The sequence below is a fragment of the Fragaria vesca genome, linkage group LG4, assembly GCF_000184155.1.
Source record: "Fragaria vesca subsp. vesca linkage group LG4, FraVesHawaii_1.0, whole genome shotgun sequence".
Lineage (NCBI taxonomy): Eukaryota > Viridiplantae > Streptophyta > Magnoliopsida > Rosales > Rosaceae > Fragaria > Fragaria vesca.
Window position 1 is genome coordinate 18,338,461 of NC_020494.1, and position 23,061 is coordinate 18,361,521.

The window sequence follows — 23,061 nt, forward strand, 5'->3', positions numbered from 1 at the left end:
AAGCAACTGTTCGGGCTGCTAATGAAAACTTAAGCAACTTGATTAGGATACAACCACGTGGGGAACAACTACTTCTACGGAAGATATCAGGATCTAAGTCCAAACTCGACCGTTTAGTTTTAATTCATCATGTTTTTTGACAAACAAAATAGTGTTGCTCATAGTTTAACTTATTATATAATCGACGACTGTAATTATATCATACACCGAAATAATTTAGATTTAAGACAAAGTTGTTTAGCAATGACAAGAACGAGTAACAACCAGAACAATGAGAAACTAAAATGAGATGAACGTATTAGCCTAGAAAATCTTAGATGACAATGGCTAATGAACGGGTTAAGCTTTAACCGAATTTTAACAAGAAAATTAGAGAAACAGAGCCAGCCGGGTTAGGAAACGCGGCAGCGTGAGGTCGCGCCGGTGAAGTTGGGAGGCGGAAGGGAAAGAGACAAAGAGTGGTAGGTCATTGGTCAGTGCCCTACAAAAAATAAATAAAGAGAGGTAGGGTAATCTAAGGCGCCCCATAGGGTAGGGTGACGACCGATGACCCCTCCCTGCCGAGTCTCTGCCTTGTTATCATCTCTCAAAATAATATTATATTCTATTCCATGTTCATTTACCAAACTATCCTCTCCCTTAATCTCTATTTTTTACATTAAGTTGTCTAATAGCACATTTTATATAGGCTTCATATAATATGACACAGTTAAAAATTAGGAGCTGAAATTCATATTTTTAATATTATATGTTTAGTTTATTTTTGATTACGTATATAATTTTTACATATATTTTAGTAAAATTTTCATCAATAATTAATATTTTCTTAATATATCTACTGAGATTTTATTTTTCTGACTTAACGATATTTCTAATTTTAGTCATTATCGATTACTATTAGCAGCGAGCAACTGAGCAAGGCTTCAATTTAGTGAGGTGGGTACTTGCGTAATTTCGTATCAACCTGTCTCTACTCTCCCAGAAAAGAAAGCCTCCTGTCTCTTCAGTCTTCACCAAGCTCCTCCTTATAACCCCACCAAGCTCTACCCCTAGTGAAGAATCTCTTTCTTTCTTCCCCACATCTCTCTCCTTCAAGGGCTTTGAAAACTTCTGGCTTTGTCCAACCTCTGAAGCAAAAGCCTCTCCTTTTCGTTTTTCCACAAAGTTTTTCTGCTGTTTCTCCACATAAACCCGAGACTCAACCTTTTGCCTCCTAAATTTTTAGTGCCTCTTCTTTTGAGTGAAGGGTTTGAGCTCCTCCACTTTCTCTCAGACTTCCACATTACAGTGATTCTCACCAGTTGCCCTTCTAGGCCTTAGTTCAGACCCCAAAGCAAGTCTCTACAATCCTCCCCTGAGAATTGAATCATATAAAGCATTGGAACTAAAATTTTAAGCACACATTAGAAAAAAATGGTTGGTGGCAAACGATATGGTGCTTCTTCGGATATGAATGCTGTTTTTCGACACGAAAGGCCTCCTTGCTCTTCTGAAGTTCTCGAGTCTCTTTGGATTCCAACTTCATCTTCATCTTTTCATGGTATAGAATGCTTAGAACTCCTTTGCATTTTACTCTTTGTGGGTTCTTTGGCCTATTAGCTCTTCTGTTCTGTTTTGATGTTTTTTCCTTCTTTTTGGGATTGCTTCCTTCGTTCTGGCTTCTTCATTTTCAAGAGCAGTTTGGGTTTCTTTGGTTGACTTTTGGTTATGTGCTTCTAGGTTGATAAATACTAAAGCTTCAAACTTTCTGTTGTAGCAAAAATTTCCAGCTTTCGTAATTGTTCACATTTTGCAATGGTGTAGCTTATAAATTTTGATTCTTTTCAGCAAGATTTTTCTGGTTTGGAAGAAAAGTTTGGATATTTGACACTAGTTGAGTATATGGTGTTGCCTAATTTGATTACTAAGATTGAAAGATTGAAGCTTTTTGCACATGCTCTTTGATCTAGTCCACTCTGTTCTGTATATTGGTTGTTTTGATTGTTCTGTCTAATGTGTTCGTATTGATATTGAATTGGTTCCCTTGTAACCTAATTCGGATTAGTACTATTACCTCTACTTGAAAGTTGAAAGTGTCAATGCTTTCAACAAAATATCCTTATGTCAAATCGCCACTAGTGAGTTTCTAAAGTATGTGCTCTTTGTTTTTGGTTATGCAGATTCAAATTCAATGGTCAATTTCAAAAATGTTAGCGGTGGAGACTCCATGAACAAGTCACTCTTCCATATTGATAAAGAAGAAAATGGAGATGATGATTATGAAGGTAGCCTTCTGCATCAACCCGGAAAGAAAAGACGGCTTACAGTTGATCAAGTTCAGTTTCTAGAGAAGAACTTTGAGCTAGAAAATAAGCTTGAACCAGATAGAAAAGTCCAACTTGCCAAAGATCTTTGCTTGGAGCCTCGCCAAGTTGCAATTTGGTTTCAAAACCGGCGGGCTCGGTTTAAGACCAAGCAGCTCGAAAAGGACTATGACTCATTGAGAGCTAGCTATGACAAGCTTAAGGCTGATCATGATAATCTAAGAAAGCAGAATGGAAATTTGAAGAATGAGGTAATATAAGCAGTCATGTTTTTGCACTAATCATTGATTCCTATAGTGATACGTTTGGTTTTAATTTTAATTTGGCATATATAAACAGATTGATTCCCTGAAGGACAAGTTGCTTTTGAGAGAGAAAGCAAGAGGGAATTTGGAGTTAAATGATGATGGAATCAATTCGCCAAAAATGGATACCCAAGTTGCTATTCCAAATAATGCTGCTGATGTTTATGTGCCGATTATGGTATGCAAGCAAGAAGATGCAAGTTCTGCCAAAAGTGATGTGTTTGACTCAGATAGCCCGCATTGCACTGAAAACCTTTCATTGTTGTTAGAGCCTAGTACTACTGCTGATTCCTCTCATGGATTTGAACCTGCTGATCACTCAGATTTCTCTCAAGACAATGAAGATGACAACAGCCTCACTAGAAGCTTTTTGCATTTGCCCCCACCTTGCTTGTTGAAACTTGAAGATATCTGCTATGATGATCCCCCTGCAATTTCTAGTAATTTCGAATTAAACCCAGTGGAAGATCAGCATTATGGTTTTTGGCCTTACTGAGAAGTTGTATCGCACATGAAATCTTCTGCAATTCTGGTAGTTTTGGGTTCCGTCTGGAATATCAACACAGCCCTTTTGTTTAAGGCCCCTCACTGGGAAGTGGGAACTACATTTTGGATTGCACTTTCTGCCCTGTAATTACGGTTAACTAGCAATAAACGATTATTATGCCAGTGCTCTTGTTTCATTTGGTTTTAGGCAGATGCAACATAGTTTTGTTATGAGCTTGAGATTTCAAAATACAAAACTTTTGTTATCAGCTTGAGATTTCAAGTGTACTCAACTGGATAAGGTATTGTGATGCATATTTAGGAGTTTGGATCACGCTGAGATTTGATAATCTATGTTATATCTGATCCTTTCCTGCAAGATATCTGAGCAGATACTAATTAACATGCAGAATACTAAGCATGGATTTGTTATATTATTGGGTTATCTTGAAACAAGAGACTTGTGATCGAATATTTACATGTTCCTCAATAATCAACACAACAGCAGAGTACACTCCAAATAGACTGGAGATTACGATCATAATCTTGTAATATCTTTTCTAATTGTTAACATCTCCCTGAAGTAACGTCCAAGACAAGTAATTCATTATTACAAGTGTGAGAAAACTGAGTTTAGAATCAAAAACAGTGAAGGACCATATGAAAAAGATGGTGAGCGAAAAATAGGAAGTCAATTTTTTTTTGCCAAGTGACAATCACTTGTGTGATTGGCAAGGACTTTTGGCGCCCGAATCCCAATCTGCGGATGCTGACATCTTTAGGGTTTTTAACTATTTCATTGTTTTTCAAAACCCAGGTTTTGTTTTCTTCCTACCGATTGCGTCTGAAGAAGAAACTGTGCCCTCGAAAATGTAAAACACTGTGCTTAGGGTATGGTATCTGCTATTGTTAATTAATTTGATGGAATATACATTACCTCATGCATGGTCCATGGCTTAATATAAAACTGCAGCAGCTGAGGCTTACTGGTTTGTCACACTTCACGTGAAGATGAGCAGCGACCTTGGCTTGCTGTGAAATATTTCAACTTCTTCGGGGTAAGAGAAAGAAACTGTGGCATTTTTGACCTCCGGATTAAGTTGAATTTTATGGCCAGAGTGAAAAAAGTCGTGCTATTTTTCTACCCCGAGGCAATTTTCACGGTGGAAATTAATGTGCACTGCTCTTGATTGTTTTTTTGTCTATTGAAAAAGAAGCTTCTGTGTCTCTGTGTGCCTGTGACCTAGTCTTTCAAGGGAAGCAATAACCACAGTGATTTTATATCATAAAATAAAAATTTATGAAAGGTCGACTGAATTGATAAGAGTTTGTCTGTAGAACAATATGATATAGTTAAATTTCAATATATTGTTGATGGGTGAGGAGAAAGAAGTGTTATGACATGATCGTCTAATTTGGATCAGTCTCACATAGAAGATGATCAAACTTTTGATCTATGTCGACGGCTTAACGACTTATATTTTTAATGGGAAGCAATACTCATAGTAATTTTATATCATAAAATAAAAACTATGAGAGGTCGACTGAGTTGATAAGAGTTTGCCTGTAGAACAATATGATATAGTTAAATTTCAATGTACTGTTAATGGGTGAGGAGAAGTGTTATGACATGATCATTTAGTTCGGATTAGTCTCACATAGAAGATGATCAAACTTTTGATCCATGTTGACGGTTTAACAACTTATATTTTTTGGAGGCGAATGATTTAGGGTTGTCACACCATAACAAACCTAAACCCAACTTTGAATCAAGGACAACAAAAGGAGGATTTATGCAAGAAATGTACAAAAGCAGAGGTGGACATCGATGTTGCCATTGCCATTGGCCGATCATAACTTTGAAGATATTTCACGACCGACGGTCCCAACTCTGAAGCAGACAATTTCACATTGTCCGTAGCTAGCAGAAGGGACTCGACCCTATTACCCCCGCCCCCCACTTATACGTGTCCAAAGTATGTAGGCCAGGCCCACGTTTGGGCCCAATGATAGAGACCTCCCCAGGCAACGTGGTAAGGAGTCCATGGTGGTTCTGAAAGCAAAGCTGAGAAGAGGACTAGGGTTCTGTAGCTGTCGTTTTCACTTTTCACCTAGTCTGTTCCAGGAGGGAGGTAGTAGCAGTCTTTATATATAGATTGCAAAGATAAGAATGGAACATGGGGCGGGTGATTACATCAAATTGGGCCCCCGATGGGACTCGATCAGCAATGGGCTGTCAGGGCATGCCCATCCACACCCTCCTCCTACTATATGGCTGATGTCACACGTGTGCTGTCTACTTTCGTGGGCCCCCTGCACCCACGTGCCAGCACACCTTCTTGTCAGGTAGGTCATTCTTCAATGGCGTCTGGTGAGGGGGTGTGCTGTGTGCATCTTCTGCCTTTGACTCTTTGATCAGGACAGATGGATTGGGGAAAGAAGTGGGCTTTGAGTGTTTGGCAAGATTTATGTCCTGCATAAACCCTAAACCCTAAACTATGAAGTTGGAACTTGGAAGAGAAACTCTATGTAGTCACACAAGTTTTCAGAATTTAGATGAATCTAAGACATAGATCTACTTTTTCATGGCCTTCAAAGGTGTAGCAGGACTATCACTCCGATTTCGGAACATATATCTTTCTCCTAAGAATATCAAAAGAAAACGATTTCAGAACACTCTTCTCTGATGCAGCAATGCTTTAGATACAGTTCTAAACGATGAAGCGGAGGGGGGAGCAACATGTATTGATCCATTGTTTCGGGAGCATTACAGGTATCATTCCATTGTTCTTTGAGTAGTATAAACAGAGTAGAAAACAAGGATTCAATACGATTTGGAATACTTCAATGTTTATTCTTCTCCATATTGGAGGCTTATATAGAGATACAATTATAATGCTAATAGAAAAAAATATCTCCTACGTCTATACAAAATCTTTAACCTACATATACAAGAAAAGTAAATATTTATAAATATTCTACAGAGGTGATTCACAGGAACATAATGAGGCGAGCTAAAATTTACCTCAAACAATACTGAACATATCAGATGTATCATGCCAATGTTTTAGAAGAAGCAAAAACAGATGAATGATGTATTTCATCGAGTGAGAAACAGAAGCTTAATAAGGCAAGCTAAAATTGACCACAAGCAATACTGAACATATGCATTTCCTTTCATTTCCTCTAAAAATGACTACTGAACAATCAATCAATCATATTTGGAAACATCAGAATTTGGTTGAGACTTTGAAAACCCTGCTTCATCAACAAGTTTTTCGTGCAAATAACCTGGTGGATCGCCCCTACAATCTGGGACTAAGAGAAAGAAAACAAACGACCTTGTATTGTTTACAGTCGCATTCAAGCTATGGTAACCTGTTTCTAGTTAACCAGTAATTGAACCAGTTTGAGAGAAAGATGCATCTCATATTACTCCATCTATGTTTATAGCATCGCAAAACATTAATAGATCTTTTACAGCATATTGTGTACTGATTCCAATTATGCAGTGACAGAAAACATGTAGCAGAGTCAATAGGGTATGCAGAACAGTCTCAACATTCAGAGTCATCAGTTAAACCTGTGAGACGGATTGGATTACTTCAAGGTTTCAAATGTCATGTCAAGTTGATGAGCTTAAGGACTTCTTAATATTCCGCAGAATGCTCCACATGAACGTAGAAATAAAGAAGAGAGCAATGCCAGTAACAATAGCATATTTGAGACCAAGGTTCACCAGCAAATTTACTAGAAGCCCAGCCAATACAACACCAAAGAAATTTGCAGACACTGCCGACCAAAATGGCATATCGAGAATAGAAGCTATAATGGCTCCTGTCCATGCTCCTGTTCCCGGGAAAGGCACAGCCACAAATAGCATCAGACCAAGCCATTGGAACTCCTCTACAGGGCCAGCTTTCTTTTTAGCCTTTTCAAACAATAAGTCAAGGAACCGAGATGTGGCGTTATTCTTTCCAGCAAGGAAAGTTGCAAATCTCTTCAAGTAAAGTATGATGATGGGCACAGGAACCATGTTCCTGTAGATTATACAATTCCAAACATTGTTAATCTCAAAGACAACAAAATTACAGTTCCCCCTCCCCAAATCATCACAAAATAACTGCTTGGGCACACAACAAAGTCAGGAATACTCTAACAAGGTGGAACACCGAAACCTGAAGCAAAACATTCTACTCATCGATCAAAAACATATTAGGACAATGCTGATGTTAAATCATTCAAAACATTAGCTGCACATTCCTTTATCAGTATAATCGTGCTTACCAAACAGTTATAAACAACCATTATAAGCATTATGGCTCCAATCTAAGGCACTAAGTACATAAACCATAGTCCGACAGGAAGAAGCCATTGCATCTCTAGTGAAAATGAATCAACATAAGCATTGTAGCTCTTAAATGAAAAGGACACTAATACTCATTTTAAGCAATGCATCTCTCAATTGAAAACCTATCTCCTACTATGGCTACAATGTCACTATAACTACTCATAATCTATCGAAAACATACAAACAAATCACTAAAAGCGAAATGCTCAAAGCACATTCAAAATTGCAGAAAAAAAAATGAGCACTAACCCAAGAACAGCTAGAACAGTTAACATAACAGGCGTGAGTTGCAACCAATAACCAACAGGAATAGCCCCACGAAGCTCAATCACCGGAAGCGTCGCCAATGCAAACACCACAGCCTCATCAGGCCAGCCCAAACCCCGAAGCGCATTCGCAATCTTCACACCAAAAGAAGAAGCTCTGATCGAATCAGCAGCAGCAGCATTGGCAGCTGCATTGGCATCCCCGGAAGCCGCAAACCAAGCAAGTGAAACAGATGCCCAAAACAACACCCAAAGCCCAAATTTCACAGGCTTTTCCTCGAAAATTGACAAGACCTCATCTTCCTCAAACCCATGGGAAGAAGCTAGTGGAGGAGAAGCTTTGAGAATAGGGATTGATGGGCGTAAAGGTTGAAGCTTTATGAGTGTATTTGAATTGAGTTGGGGTGGTTTGGATAGGGGAGTGAAGTGTTTTGGTGAAAATCTGAAGAGGGTTTTGGAAAGAATCGATTTTGAGGTGAATGGAGATGCTGAGGCTGATAGAGCTACAGCCATGGCTGAAATGGGGGATGTGAGAAAGTAGAAGTGATGGGTTTTTGGGTTCAGTTTGTGTTAAGGTGAAGTTGGTGTGTGATTGACATTTGGTGGTTTCTGTTGAGGATTTAAGGGAAGGGTTTTGGGGGAAGGAAGTTACGGAGAAGAGTTTACTATGTCCAAAAAGTGTTTTGTTCCAAGGTTTGGTTTTTGTTTCTGGTTAAATGGGTAAGGTGAAGATGAAGAAGAAGAAGATGATGATGATGATGATGAGTGAGCGGCAAAAACCAAGTAGGGAGGAGTGGAGGACTAACCGAGGTTTTGGTTGAGATGTGATGCAAACAATGAAATGGTCCACGAAGAAACTAGGTATTTCCATCTCTATTCTTTTTTTTATATAGTCCGTCTCTTTGTGTGAATGAACTTGGAGCTTTGCTCGAGTTGCATTCTTATTTCACTATGTTCATCACTACATTGTTGATTTTATAGACTAACATTGAAGATGCTGGTTGAAGCATAACAATTTGTTTTACAAGACCACCTACAGGAGAGAAACTTGCTCAATCCCTCCTTCAAACTTGCGCAATATGTTTTGCAATACCAATTTGGAACCATGAATGTGTTTACCTGACAAACAATAGACATGCCAGTAATAATCACGTTATTCTTGTAAATATGATGAATGGAACTTTACTTTCAGGGGATGATCAATATATACCGACTAATAATCATCTGACGCTGGACTAATCAATGACGTCATAATTCATAACTAGATAATCTTGCTAAAATGACAATTCAAGAATATATTTATAAATCCTTAGGGTTAAGGGTATCAAAACTCAAAACTTATTAAGATTATGACATGTCAATGATGTCACTGTGCTCGAAAGAGATTGTAGACAAGATTTATGTGAAGCGTTACTCAGCACTGGTCAATTTTATATATGTTTCTGTATAATCCCGGATGGGGCTTCAGAAGCTCAAGACGTGTCCGTTCGGTGATAATCTTCCTTCCCGTGGACCTGCGGGTAAAAGGATGACTAAGGGTTTTCGGTCTTTCCTTCTCCGATGGTAAAGTCGTTGTTTGTAGTTGAAGAGTAATTACTAACGTAATTAATGTTACCTGACCAGCTGGTGGCTAGGCCGTATTTATGGTCCAACGTGGGTTCTCTCTGCTTGCAAATCGATGTGGGATAATTGTCTTTGCTGCTGTTTCAAATATAGACCTCTCCTATGCCTTTTGTAATCGTTCTCAGCCCCTCATTACCACAGGGGTTGAGCCCGGCCCATCCTGCTTATGGAGGACAACCTTAGGACGGCCTCGGTTGTCTTTGGCCATGGCAGATTGTCTGCTGGTTTACGGGCTTGAGAGGTTGTTTTACATACAACCGACTACAATATTTATGATGATGGAACTAGTATCAAAGGGTCAATCCCCAAGTAGTTTAGCATTAAGTCGAGCTAGATCGGGATCCTCTAAGTCTCCAACCGATATAATGAGTATGTGTCGAGTTAAACAGGTCTAATCGCAGATACTATTATATCTTTCTACTGTCAAGATGCTACCGAAGTACCGAGTATACTCAGATGCTAGATCTTACAATTTCGAGTCCATGTGGGACTTCATTTGAAATTTCATAGTCCTACTTCTACTCCAAATCAAAATCAGTGAACAACTTGGGTTAGTTATGAACTAATGATTGAGAAGGTACAAAACGGTGCGTTTGCCACCAACCTCAGATACCAAAAGCAACAAAACCAAGCCACACACACAGCATCAGTCAAACTTCAGTCTCAAAAACCCGGGAACTAAAATCGATTCTCTCCAACTCCCCAATGAACCGGAAGAGAGATAAACCCTACTTCTCCAACCGCCGCGCCCCCGCCTCGGCTCCAAAACGACGTCGTCCTCTCCCCCCTCACACCGAAGAACCCGAGCTGCTTGACAAGCCCACCTTCAAACCGCCGCCGCCGCCCGCTCTCGTCGTACTCGGTCTCCCGCCGGACTCCTCCGTCCTCGACCTCAAGTCCCGCTTCGAGATCTACGGCCCCATCTCCCGCATCCGCATCGACCGCGACTCCATCGGCCACGTGGCATTCCGCACCGCCGACGCTGCCCAAGCCGCCGTTGACGCCGCCCTCGATTCCGCCTTCGGCATTACCCTCCACTCCAAAAAGGTAAATTCTTCCACTCTAATTTTAGAGAAATTTGTCAGCGATACGGAGGATCACGTGGCAGCAGACCGTGGTCCTAGGTTCCATTGAAGTTAAATATCGAAACTTTTATTAAAAATTTATCTAATTTAAGACTTGACCGACGCTGATCGGAGTTAAATTTTAGAACTTCTGTTAGAATTTGGGTTAATGATAGTACATAAAACACACTCTAAATTTTGGTCTTTTTTTTTACAGTTACAGGTGTTGTGGGCAACAGACCCACTGGCACAGTGGAGGAAAGGAGTTGCGGTTGATGAGGCTAATAGGGATTCGAGTAATGAGACATCTTCTTCGTCGTCGAAGCTTTTGAGGGCTGGGATGCCACTGAGGAGACATGGCAGAGGGAATAAGCTTGCTTCGGCTATAGTGAACCCGAGAGGAGCTGCCGAGGCTTCTGAATCGTCGGTTTTGGAGGTGCCTTCCAGAGCAAGAGAGATTGTGGCTTATGATGACATTCTGTAAACTTTGTGTTGGGTCATTTGGAGTGTTGAGGAGTTTGGGTTTGTAACATTCACCATTTGGGTTTTGGGGATATAGATAGGAACTGAAAGATGAAATTTGCTTCTGGTTTTGATTTTGAGCTGTCTTTACTTTTTGTTCTAGTGAATCAAGCGGCCCCCTGTTGTGGATGTACACCTATTAACTTCAGATAATAATGCACTAGTTGTGATTTGTGAATGAGATTGCTTATTGGTTACAAACATCTCTGTGTTTTTTTCTTGACTTGATTACAACAACAAGTCACCAACGCTGAAACTGAAAGCTCTGAAATGAAGGTGTAGGAACAACAATGGTACTGAACCAAGTTCATAATTGATATTGCAGTAGGTTTTACTTGATCGAAGTTAATACTTGTGATCAAATATGGTTATGTACTTATGTACTTGTTGTATAAGCCCATGATTGTTGGGTCAGAGCCCAAAAGATGAGCAGTTCAACATAAGTACACAAAGCAAGAGCTAGCTTTGAAGTTTGAAAAGAAAGAATAGAGTCGGTGAGTGATGGAAGAGAATGAAGAAGGCAGAGTAAAGGAGGAGGATGAAGAAGAAGAGCAAGAAGAAGTATGGAGTTGGGGGGCAGGAACAGATGGGCAGCTGGGCACGGGGAAGCTACAGGATGAGCTCCTCCCTCAGTTGCTTTCTCTACCTTCGCTCTCAGCCGTAGGATCAATCTCTCTCCTCGCCTGCGGCGGCGCTCACGTTCTCGCCTTAACCTCAGGTATCGTGCTCTCTTTCATCTAATATGACTGAATAATAAATTTTACTTAATTAGGTACTGAATAATATGATTGTTTTTCTTTGAAGGTGGGAAGGTGCTGACATGGGGAAGAGGCACGTCTGGTCAGCTTGGTCATTCTGAGATGGTAAATAGCCCACATCCGAAGCTTGTGATGTCTTTGGACACCTACTTCATTACACATGCTTCTGCTGGCTGGAACCACTCAGGTTTCGTTTCAGGTATGTTCAGGAAGTTGATATTAGACTTCTGCTGGAGAATGTTGATTGAATCTATAATGTGGTTATGCTCAAAGTTTTCTGTTGTTGATTACTATTGCCCTGTTTTGTATCGGGTTGTGGTGTGAAGCTAGAAGGGAACTTAATAGTATGGGACTTATGGAATTTATGTCGGGGTTCTTTCTCTCCTTGGTTTGTTTTCAGATGCGGGGGATGCTTTCACATGTGGAGACGGGTCATTTGGTCAGCTCGGGCATGGTGATTACAGTTCACATTGCAGTCCTGTAAAAGTCTCTTTCCTTGATGACCTTGGTGTTAAGCAGATAGCATGTGGTATGCGCCATTCGCTTGTTTTGCTGAAAGGTAACTACAAGTATGATCTTGTATGATTTCAGGCAGACAGTATGTTATAATGTAGTCAACTAAGCATGCTATTCAATTTGGATGTGTGTGCTCCGTGACATTCTTAAAGCTTTGTATTCTTGTATTTTAAGATGAAGTCATTCCATTTCTTCTTTATAGTTTAGTTTCTGATCTTTGATGCATTCCTAAAAGCAAATTTTACAATGAAAGATGAAATAAACCATTTGTTGTAGCGTATGATATACGGTGAAGTGTAAGCTTACTCATGTGCATCCCCTTAGTTTCCACATAATCATGACCTATGTACATTGCAGGTGATTCTGGCGATGAAGTTTATGGGTTTGGCTCTGGGAAGCGTGGTCAACTCGGTATCTCCAAGAAGATCAAGGCAATTAGTGTTCCTGAACGAATTTATGAATTTGAAGGTGTAAAAGTCACTAGCATTATTGCAAATGGAGATCAAAGTGCAGCATTATCTGGTGAATCCAGCAAACATTCTCTTCTTGTGGCATGTATATTTTCATCTGTAGCTTTAAAATGATCCAATCCATGTGAACAGCTAAAGAAATTCCAGTGAGAACTTAATTTTCACTTTGTAGGGAATAGAGATACTGAAAAAGCATATAGAAAGTAGCATAAAACCCTTTTAACATTTAACATTGGTAATTAGTTTAGCTTTATCCTCAGGAATCGGCTCTTCTGATAATTATTCTTTTTGCCTGTTGTAACAGCTGATGGACATTTGTACACTTGGGGAAAAGGGTTCGGTGGCACTTCAAGTACTTACTCCCCACAGTCTTTAGCTACATCGTTATGGTTTACCAAAGCTGCTGTTGGATGGAATCATGTTCTATTATTAACTGCTGGTGTGTATCATTCTCAACAGCTCTGTTAGTTCATTTGTTTTTATGTTTCGAAGTTCTACATGTGTTATAAAAAGGCAGACTCAGATTATCTTAAACAGATGGAGAAGTTCTGATGCTTGGCGGAAATCACCATGGAGTTCTTGGTAATCCTGAAAAAATGTCACCAGCCAGGCTCTTAGCGGGTAATGCATTTGATCTGAAGTTCGTAAACTATACACAGAGTTCTATTATATTTAACTGATCATAACTGGTTTCATACTCTGCTGGCCCCTTCAGAGGGAAACTGGAATTTTCAAGGAAGTTAATGGTGGCAGACAAGCACAGTTGATCATCGTACTCGAATTGTTACTGCTCCTAATTAATTGTGTGATTCTTTGCACAGATTCAGGAGAAGCTATGCTGGAAAAAGTCCCTGGACTTGAAGGGAATAGGATCATGGACATAGCAGCCGGAGCTGAGCACTCTGTTATTGTGACAGGTTCCAATTTCTCATCCGTATCAGTCTTTTGAAATTGATATTCGGATGGTGTCTTATTCTTTCCCCCTCTGTGTCATTGTGAATTTGTGATGGTAGGTCATGGAGTGATTAAGACATGGGGCTGGGGCGAACACGGTCAGCTTGGCTTGGGAAATGCATGTAATCAAACGAGTCCTCAAGAAGTGAGTCTGGGACACAGATCTCAGACAGAAGCTACTGCAATCAAGATTTACTGTGGCAGCGGGTTCACAATGGCTGTAAGAACACCACATATTCCTTAGACTGGTCACCGCACCTACTGTATGCTCTCCTTACATGTTATTGGCCTCAGGCTACCATTATAAGCTGATGCTTCACATTGTGGGACAACTGAAAGTAGAATTTTAGAAGTCATGTACCCTCAGGGGTAGAACTATGTACCCAAGTGTGTTCAGGTTCAGTGTTCATATTTGTGTAACAGGGTTGTATTATTTAGGCAACCATTCATCAATCATATTACAGAAAAATTTAGTTCTACCGCCTTCATATTCCTCTTCCCAAAGTTGTTCCATTAATTATTTCTAAATGCTCAGAAGATCAATGAACAAAAACAAACTGGAAATAACACAAATTCTATGTAAATGTCGTCATTGAGGTTGAATTAGCACCATCCTAAAATCTGGGTGTTACATGAATTGAATGCTGTTACATCTGAATCATTACATAAAAGAATCACACGAGTCCCTAGCTACTATCTACACTCCCCTACGTTAAAGAAAAGTTCTTCTATTGGGTGGCAATCTTATGTTATAATCAGTATATTATTCTCGAATCCGTTGTTGCGAACAATAGGGCGTAAGGGATCAATTCGCCATTCCCCATCAACAATGAATTTGATCTACAAGGAAAGGTGAAAACTGGTCACACACGATACTCAAAATGGCCATGAAAGCGTGACAAAACAAAAATTTACCTACCTCGTATCTACCCGGATACAACTTCAGGCTCACAGAGAAGATTCCTGTACTCGACCTCTCCATCTTTCTCTGCAAGAGATAACAACATTCTTAACAACGGAGCCAGTTGAAGCTGTCACAAACTATTGAATTCCAAAAAGTAAATAGGGCTTAAAAGTCCGAAATGAAAGTAAGAATGCAACCAAAAAAATAAGATTCTAAACTTATTAAAGGTGCTTATTTAGCTCTGCTAATGTAAATTGGATCTCTCAGATACATGCAAGCCCCCCAAATAGCAAATAAACTAATAAATAGTACATAAAAACAAATGAACAATAGGTCAATAGCATTCCAAAAAGGAAATAGGGCTTAAAAGTCCGAAATGAAATTATGAATGCAACGAAAAAAATAAGATTCTAAACTTATTGAAGGTGCTTATTTAGCTGTGCTAATGTAAATTGGATCTCTCAGATACATGCAAGCCCCCCAAATAGCAAAAAAAACAAAATAAATAGTACATACAAACAAATGAACAATAGCATCCCCATCTAACTCAAGCTAAATGATCAATTCAAGAAGAGATCAGACCTGGGTAGCCCAACCATCATATGATCCTGCTAATAGCACTTCTGAGGCTGAATTTGTCCAAACTATTAAAGCAGTTCGGAGAAGGCGTAAGGCTCTACGAGCATCATTGACCCTCTTCTGTTTCAACTCCACTTTCTTCTGCACATCACTGGTATACATAGGTAAGATGTGAGTGCTAAGTAAAAGACTCGTAGTGTTAGTTTTAAAAAAAAAAAAAAAAAAAAATTAAGCATACATTATTGCCATCGCCATCTTTCCTTCTAAAACAGCTAGCTTTGCACGTGTTGAACGTAATTTGTTCTGGGCATGCATTATTTCATTTTCTTGAAACTCCCAAGTATCAGAGAGCTTCCGCAAATCATCAGATGAGCTTTCATCACCCTGGTGACAAATAAGAAGTGGGTATAAGAGAATGCACCTATTGTCTAAAAACATGACGAGGTTATGAGAAATTTCACAAGGTAAATCGACTGCAACAGGCTCCATACAGATGAATAAGGAAGTGTTTATGTATTGTGGAAAAATTTTAGACAAAGAAGTTCTGGGTTCATTAGTCATAGGGATTATACACATACAGGAGTAATCATTCCCATCTCTTTTGGTGCAGCGTTACTTGTTTTAGACCTCAAAGAATGAAGTACAGAGGAGAGCTCAGATTCAAGGTGCTGCATGTGACTTCGTACTAGTTTGTACTTGATCACTTCATCATGAGAATCTAGATCATTCCTTCCTTCCGATTCTATAGCACCCTCTTTCATTTGAAGTTTTTCATCTTGCAAAACTCCCTTTGATCCTCCCATTTCATCATAAGAAACTTCACCAGCTGTAATATCAAAACCTAACGGTCACTTGAAAGAAACTACTTAACCAAAAAGATGCTACAATAGGAAAACAAGTAAATCTACAGGACCTTCAAATTCTTGATCTGAAGATCCAGCTCTTTGGGTGCTCCAAGTTCTCCACATTTCAGGCTTTAGAGAGTTTCTTTGAACATCAGCATCTAAAAGAGATCTGCTATGATTAGGTCTGCCTCCCACATCACTAAGAATGACTTTAGTGGGGTTTGATGATGCAGGTCTGATACTTCTACTTGTTGCACCAACTGTCTTTTACAATGTAACAAGCATCACACATTACGTTTTAGAATCTCTACATGCAAAGCAAACAATTACATTAAGGTCTTGAAAAGAAACTATTTCATGCAGGTGTGATGTTGACTAGATATTGAAGATTCATAATATGAAAACCTTGATTTCAAGACAAAAACATGATCTGAGTTTCACTAGCATATGCTGATAGGCTAATAACTCAGATTCATCTTAGATTATACGAAACCCAGAAGGAATATCCTAAAAATGCAATTCAATTCGGAAAATCTAACATCACCACAAGACTGTAAAGGCAAGTAGAAGACTGTGTCGATCAAGGTGGATACACAATAAAACTAAAAGCTTCATACAATGTTTTTTCCCCCTACAATAACACACTATAAGAGGACGAAAAGCATGATAAGTAAAGCAAACTTACCGCATCAGTTGAGGTTTCATGACTCCAATCATGTTTATTATCATTACTTGCATTGCCAGTACTGACTTCTTTATCCCTCAAAACAAACCCAAGAGTCAAATTTCTTTGTTTCTCCAATCGGTTCAATATACCCTCGATTCCAGTATCAACCTCAGTAGTTGCAGCTTCTCTACACACACATAAAAAATAGGTGAGATGATAAACCATCACAGAGAAATAATGGTCGATTCAACCATTTAAAACAATAGCATCAAGGAGCAGTGGCTATCTTGTCCTATGCGTTTATACTTCTCTTAGTCATAAAATCATTTTCTGGAATCAAAACCAAAACGAGACAGAAAGAATCAAGACTTGAGTGCTTATAAGGTCAAGATTGCTTCCCATAACAATCCAATTCAACGTTTCGCCACTGATTTCGCAGAAAAACATCAAATGCATAACATAGCATTAACAGTTGGAGCTGATCTTCTGCAATCTCTAGTGTCTTGTAAACATTTTTGCAGACATTTCGATACGAAAGCCAAACATAACAAACAACACAAAATCCAAAACTTAACACACAAGTTCATCATAACAGAAATCCTCACAGTGATCTACCAGACGACGAAGCCGCCGGAGAAGAAGAAGAACAAGCATCATCGGAAACGCTCATTTCATCCCCACTGCTCTCATATCCATCATTCCAACTCCTAAACCCACTCACTTGAGTCTCTTCCTCCCCCAAATCCCAACCCAACGAAAGCCAACCACCTTCCCTCACAATGGCATCAACCAAATCCAACCTCCCAGCCTCCACCAAGTCCCTCCGGCTCGGAAAAGCCTGCGGCTTCTCCGAGCCCTCCATGAACTCCAAAATCTCAGCCTCCAGCTCAAAATCCCCCTCCAAATCCGAACCCCTACACCGCCTCACAACCACCCCGCCGCACCTCCTCCTCCACCCTAGCGCAACGGAACACCTGCCCGCCGGCTGAGGAAGACGCCGCGGCTGACGTGGCATTCCGGAGGCGATGACGTGGAGGAGGGGAGGGAATGGTGGGGAGGGGACTAGAGAGGCGCTTGTGAAGGGGAGCATGGTTTAGGCATTTCGTCGAACAGGTGGTGTGCAGTTCTGGTGACGCGAGAATACGAAGCAAAGAATAATAAGGACACGGGAAAGCGTGGCGTGTATTCAATGCAATACAATACTAGTAGTAGTGGCGAGTTTGTTTAAAGAGAGATAGAGGCTGGGTTGAGTCAATGATACGATTTCCAGAGGTGTGGGGTGGTGTTTGGGCGCGGAAAGTGAGAGGGAGAGGTTTGGCGTCTGTGTTACTCCGGTGTTTATAGCTGGTTTTAACAAGGATGTGTTTGGATTTGGCCAAAAACAACAAGGGTGTGGTGTGTGATGTGAGAATGGATCAAGTCTTGATTTGGAGTTAATTAGTTTCGTCGACATGGTTCAATGATTTTATGTTGTTACGCCAAATGTTTTAGGTACGAATTTTGATTCATAGTATATTACGATCGTATGGGTATTACACTATTACATATAGGGCATATTTACTAATCTGGAATGAAATTGAGAGCGGTGTAATTGATTTCGGAATAGGTGAATTCTGACGTTTACAACATATTAAGGTACTGGAATAGATGTGGGTCTCACTTGCTTATCATGAATCAATTCCTGACAAAATCCCTTATTCGATACCCAAGGGGGGAAATGAGTATCAGAATCAAGGTAATGGAATCAACATTTTCTCTCCAAAATATTCTCACATAATTATAATATTTCTAAATTACCCAACCCTAAATATATATATTATATTTTAAAGGTTAAATTCATTTCTTGTAGGGGTATTTTAGTAATCAAACTAGTTTTAATTCTGATTCCATATGGTAAGTAAACAACATAAATCATAATTAGTTTTATTCATGTTTTGATTTCTTATGTTAATTAAATAGTAAAATGGTATGAAATATTCTCATACCGATTGTTGTTGATACCAATTGTTGTTGATATCAATTCATGATAATTTCCATTCCAAAATTAGTAAACGTGCCCATAAGATAATTGACTGATAATGTGTCAGAAACTCATAATTATAGAACGATTGTTGAAATGAAATGAAAAAGAACATAATCAAGAATATGAAAATGTTTTTTAAAATTGTTGGACGAGTTTGACGAAAGCTTATTGATTCATTTTTTAAAGTTGAGTGTTTATATGTTGGTGATCATGGCGATCAAATTCCAAGAAATTAAGAGGTAAACGATAGAAACGAATAAAATTGAGCAAAGTTGTCCAATCATTCTTGATGCTTTTGAAATTAAACACTTACGTGTCAAATCACTCAAATGTCAAATCTAATGGATTTTTTAAGTGTTAGATTTGAAGTTGTAATGCAACTAAGATGTTAACAAGATCTTTGCACTAATAAAATTCGATGTTCTAGGACAAAAAGGAACAAATAGGCAAACTCTATAACTAGGATACCATCCGGGCATAAGATTGATCTGATTATCTGATATTAGGGCAATCAAGAGGAGTCTGCCATCTGGAGATAAAGGCAACCATACTAGCTAGCTTCCATCTCCAAAAGAGTATCCCGCTTCTGTATCTAATGCAGCAATGCTTGTTATGTAGGGAAATTAACAAGGTTACAATGAAAGATTCTTCAAATCTCTGGTTTTGCTCATTGTTTTTGTTTTGTTTTGTTCTTCCACGTTTTGGTCAAGCTCTAATTCTGCTCAGCTAGCTATCCCTGATTCCCTTCTTCTCATTGTTGTCCTTCAACTATATATAGTCATCCCTAGTCTTTTGTGCCAAAGGTGGAATCGGTTCCTTAATTTGTGGTAAAATTGCATGCGCGCCCTTCGTGGACACGTACATTGCCCTCGGTAACTCTTCATGCTACAAGTGTTGAGCTCCACAAAACGTGTCCATTTACCAGAAAATCCCATCTCACACTTGTAACCTTTCCCCTTTGGGAAATCAATCTCTTCCTGATTTTTGTGCTAAAAACTATGAACCCTGCTCAAATGTGATTGAGAACATACATTACTAGTTCCTAGGGACCTGAGATCTCCAACCATCACAGTAAGCAAAGATGGTGTGGAAGAGAACAAGAAGCCCTCATTTCCTCTCCAACTTCTTCTGCTGCTGCTGCTGCAGATCAAAACGCACAGCTCATTCTTCTTCTTCATCTTCAGAGGCATCACTGCTGTTACAGAAGGAGGAAGACGATGTGGTAATTACAAAACCCGGCTGGAAAGCCATGCCTTACATTTTGGGGAACGAAGCAGTTGAGAAGATGGCAACTTATGGGCTCACAACGAACTTGATGGTGTATTTGGTGAGGGAGTATCACATGGATCAGGTTTTTGCTGCAAATCTTCTATCTATGTGGATCTGTGCCCTATGTTTGTTCACTGTTCTTGGTGCTTCTCTTGCTGATACCTACCTTGGCAAATTCCGAACGATTCTTTTCGCTTCCTTTGCAAGTCTTTTGGTAAATACTTAGATTAACTACTTCTGATTCTATGTTTAACTGCATTCTTGAAGCCATTTATGTGTTAACTTTACCATTTCCATGTCCTTGGGTAGGTGAAAATACCATAAAAAGAGTATTCATGGTTATATGGCACATATTTTGTTACCAAGTCTAATAGTGTATTTGATGAATTGTTGCTTAACGAGTTTGAGACTTAGTTTTTCGGATTCTTAGCCCCAACCCAAAAATACGAAATTTTCATCTAATATACTGAAACACAATGTTAACAATAACATACAGGGCATGACGACAATAACTGTGACAGCCTCTGTGCCGCAACTGAGACCTCCCCCTTGCGATCTTGGTCAGCATTGCATCTCCAGCACGAAAATCCAGTTGTGGATTTTGATAATGGGTCTAAGCTGGTTAGGCATAGGCAGTGCTGGGATTAGGCCATGTAGCCTTCCATTTGGACTTGATCAGTTTGATACTTCAACTGTGGAAGGAAGACTAGCAACCCATAGCTTCTTAAATTGGTATTATACCTCAGGTACATTGGTTGTACTGATCAATCAAGTCTTCCTGGTGTACATTCAAGACTCTGTGAGTTGGGCTCTGGGATTTGGCATACCTACCCTGCTCATGATGTTATGTGCAATTCCTTTATTTTTGGTTGGATCAAACATTTACGTGTGTGTGAAGCCAGGAGGTAGCATATTCTTAAGCTTCGCGCAAGTTCTTGTTGCGGCATACAAGAAGCGCCATCTTAAGGTTCTAAATGATGAAAGGGTACAGGGGGTTCTGTTTGATGGTTCATTGGATGGGAATGCAGTAGTGTCGAAGCTTCCTCTATCTACTCAATCTAGGTAACATTTCACCGTTAAGTATATCATGAACATTTGACTTGAATTTGCTAATGACAAACTATATCATGATTTGAATTTTGTGTTAAAGTCATATTCTGCCTTAACTTACTAACCAGATTGGTATTTTGATGCCCCTCAGCTTCTTGAAGAAAGCGGCCCTAGTGGTGGATAATGACCTTAAAGATGGATTATCTGTAAATGCATGGAGGCTTTGCACCATTCAACAAGTTGAAGATGTAATGTATGTGAAAAAAACTCTCCCAATATGGGCATCTGGTGGCATCTTCTTGCTCGCTTTCGTACAAGAAGGTACATTTATGGTATCACAGGCCCTAAAAATGGATCGTCATATCGGAACCAAACTCCAAATGCCAGCAGGTGCGATCAAAATGATGTCATTGAGCATTATAATTATATGGCTCCCATTGTACGACCGCGTCATACAACCAGCCCTGAAAAGGATCACTAAATCTGAAGATGGGATCCCAACTCTGAAAAAGATAGGAATCGGGTACATCTTCTCAATTCTATGCATGTTGGTGGCTGGACTAGTTGAGCAACAGAGAAGAACTCTGGCTACATTACATGGTGAATCACCAAATGGGGTTGCACCAATATCCGTTTTCTGGCTGTTTCCTCAGCTTGTGCTACTGGGGCTTAGTGAGGTGTTTGGGGCTCTTGGACACATCGAGTTTTACAACAAGGAGTTTCCTGAGAAGATGAAGAGTATTGGGAACTCTCTGATCTATCTTTGCATGGCCGGTGCGACTTATTTGAGCAGTTTGGTGGTCACTATTGTGCATAGTTTTACCGGAAAGCATGGCCAACCCAACTGGTTGGATAATGATATCAATGCCGGCAGGTTGGACTATTTTTACTTTTTGTTAGCCGGGTTGGGGTTGCTTAATTTTGTTTACTTCTTGTTTTGTGCTTGTGGATATAGTTATAAGGTTGGTCTAAAGACAGGGGAGATCGTCCCGGATGTGTAAGAAACCATGATTACCGTATGTAAATATGTAGTACTGTAGTAGTAGTGACTTGGGCATATGAAGAGTTGGGTTTTTACCGTTTCCCACTTGTTTAAGGAATTCAATTCCTTTTTGTCGACTTCTTTCTTCATATGCAACATTCAAAACCCTCTCCAACAAGATGAGGGATTAATTTTCACTTGTATATATACACACACAACCTTGAAGACAACACAATTCTTCTTCTTCTTCTCAAAACACAATCCTCTCAATTTCTCTGTATCTGAAACTTGAATTAATGGAGCATACCCTCTCAAGAAAAAAAACTTCAATGGATGAGTAACATCGGACGACGACTCTGGAGCTGCAGCTGATCTCCGCCAAGGACCTCACGAACGTGAACCTCTTCACCGAGATGGACGTCTACGCCGTCGTCTCCGTCAACGACGGCACCGACAACCTCAAGCAGGCGACGCCAACCACATTGTTCGAAAAAGGCGGCACCAACCCCACCTTCAACAACTACACCATGCGCTTCACCCTCGACGATTCTCTACTACTCAACCCCCTCTCCTCCCTTCAAATTCGGCTCGTCTGCTACCGCCCCCTCCCCCTCCGCCGTTTAACCTGGTGCATCGCCGACTTCCGCGTCCCCTTCAAGGAGCTCTTTGACGACCACAACGGCATGACGTTCATCACCTCGTGTCAGGTCTGGGGAGTCTACGGTAGCCCCAATAAGGGCGAGCTCAGCTTCTCTTATAAGTTCGGGGACAAGTTGCTCGACGCTCCGGCCAAGAAGGTTCCGCCGGTAACGTCGTACGCAGTTCACCCGGGATTCAAAGCTGCGTTAGCCAAGGTGAGGCAAGAAGCGGAAAAGAAGAAGCCTCGGATGCAAGTCGAAGCTGTGTTTCTAGCAGCAGCCGGGTTACTAATGTACGCTGTCTGCGGTTGTTATTGTCGTTGTTGTTTGTGATTTGGGAAGGATGGATGTGTTGGTTTTACTTTCGTGTAGACTTGTTTTTTCTTTGATGTGTTAGTGTATAGGCTTGAGAGTACTATTTTCGTTTGGGTTTTTATTTGCTTTACATGTTCAACACAACGTTTGGTGTTCTTGCATTGTATTGTC

At 40.0% G+C, this 23,061-nt stretch overlaps 5 protein-coding genes and 1 pseudogene across 6 annotated transcripts; 4 read left to right on the forward strand and 2 right to left on the reverse strand.

Annotated features, from left to right (window-relative positions):
- The first annotated feature begins 1,059 nt into the window (after window positions 1-1,059).
- LOC101291232 lies at window positions 1,060-3,383 on the forward strand. Its single transcript, XM_004297292.1, has 3 exons — window positions 1,060-1,540; window positions 2,160-2,554; window positions 2,643-3,383. Exons 1-3 carry the CDS (start codon window positions 1,414-1,416, stop codon window positions 3,102-3,104), a joined length of 984 nt encoding a protein of 327 aa, XP_004297340.1. The 5' UTR covers window positions 1,060-1,413; the 3' UTR covers window positions 3,105-3,383.
- A 3,125-nt stretch (window positions 3,384-6,508) lies between these two features.
- LOC101291815 lies at window positions 6,509-8,465 on the reverse strand. The gene is made up of 2 exons (XM_004297293.1): window positions 7,695-8,465; window positions 6,509-7,134 (listed from the first exon to the last, which is right to left on the reverse strand). The coding sequence occupies exons 1-2, from the start codon at window positions 8,222-8,224 to the stop codon at window positions 6,720-6,722; spliced, it is 945 nt and encodes a 314-aa protein (XP_004297341.1). The 5' UTR covers window positions 8,225-8,465; the 3' UTR covers window positions 6,509-6,719.
- A 1,574-nt stretch (window positions 8,466-10,039) lies between these two features.
- On the forward strand, window positions 10,040-14,095 carry LOC101291518 (annotated as a pseudogene). Its single transcript, XR_184526.1, has 10 exons — window positions 10,040-10,381; window positions 10,616-10,878; window positions 11,412-11,638; window positions 11,725-11,877; window positions 12,079-12,237; window positions 12,552-12,716; window positions 12,969-13,103; window positions 13,202-13,285; window positions 13,486-13,581; window positions 13,678-14,095. The product of XR_184526.1 is annotated as a probable E3 ubiquitin-protein ligase HERC2-like (transcript).
- A 109-nt stretch (window positions 14,096-14,204) lies between these two features.
- On the reverse strand, window positions 14,205-17,072 carry LOC101292111. Its single transcript, XM_004297294.1, has 7 exons — window positions 16,632-17,072; window positions 16,015-16,210; window positions 15,680-15,927; window positions 15,340-15,485; window positions 15,105-15,252; window positions 14,538-14,606; window positions 14,205-14,458 (listed from the first exon to the last, which is right to left on the reverse strand). The coding sequence occupies exons 1-7, from the start codon at window positions 16,836-16,838 to the stop codon at window positions 14,363-14,365; spliced, it is 1,110 nt and encodes a 369-aa protein (XP_004297342.1). The 5' UTR covers window positions 16,839-17,072; the 3' UTR covers window positions 14,205-14,362.
- Window positions 17,073-19,717: 2,645 nt separating this feature from the next.
- On the forward strand, window positions 19,718-21,956 carry LOC101313210 (nitrate transporter 1.7-like). The gene is made up of 4 exons (XM_004298408.1): window positions 19,718-20,119; window positions 20,402-20,967; window positions 21,107-21,829; window positions 21,911-21,956. Exons 1-4 carry the CDS (start codon window positions 19,718-19,720, stop codon window positions 21,954-21,956), a joined length of 1,737 nt encoding a protein of 578 aa, XP_004298456.1.
- Window positions 21,957-22,350: 394 nt separating this feature from the next.
- Window positions 22,351-22,908, forward strand: LOC101313508. The gene has a single exon (XM_004298409.1). It carries the CDS (start codon window positions 22,351-22,353, stop codon window positions 22,906-22,908), a length of 558 nt encoding a protein of 185 aa, XP_004298457.1.
- The last annotated feature ends 153 nt before the right edge of the window (window positions 22,909-23,061 follow it).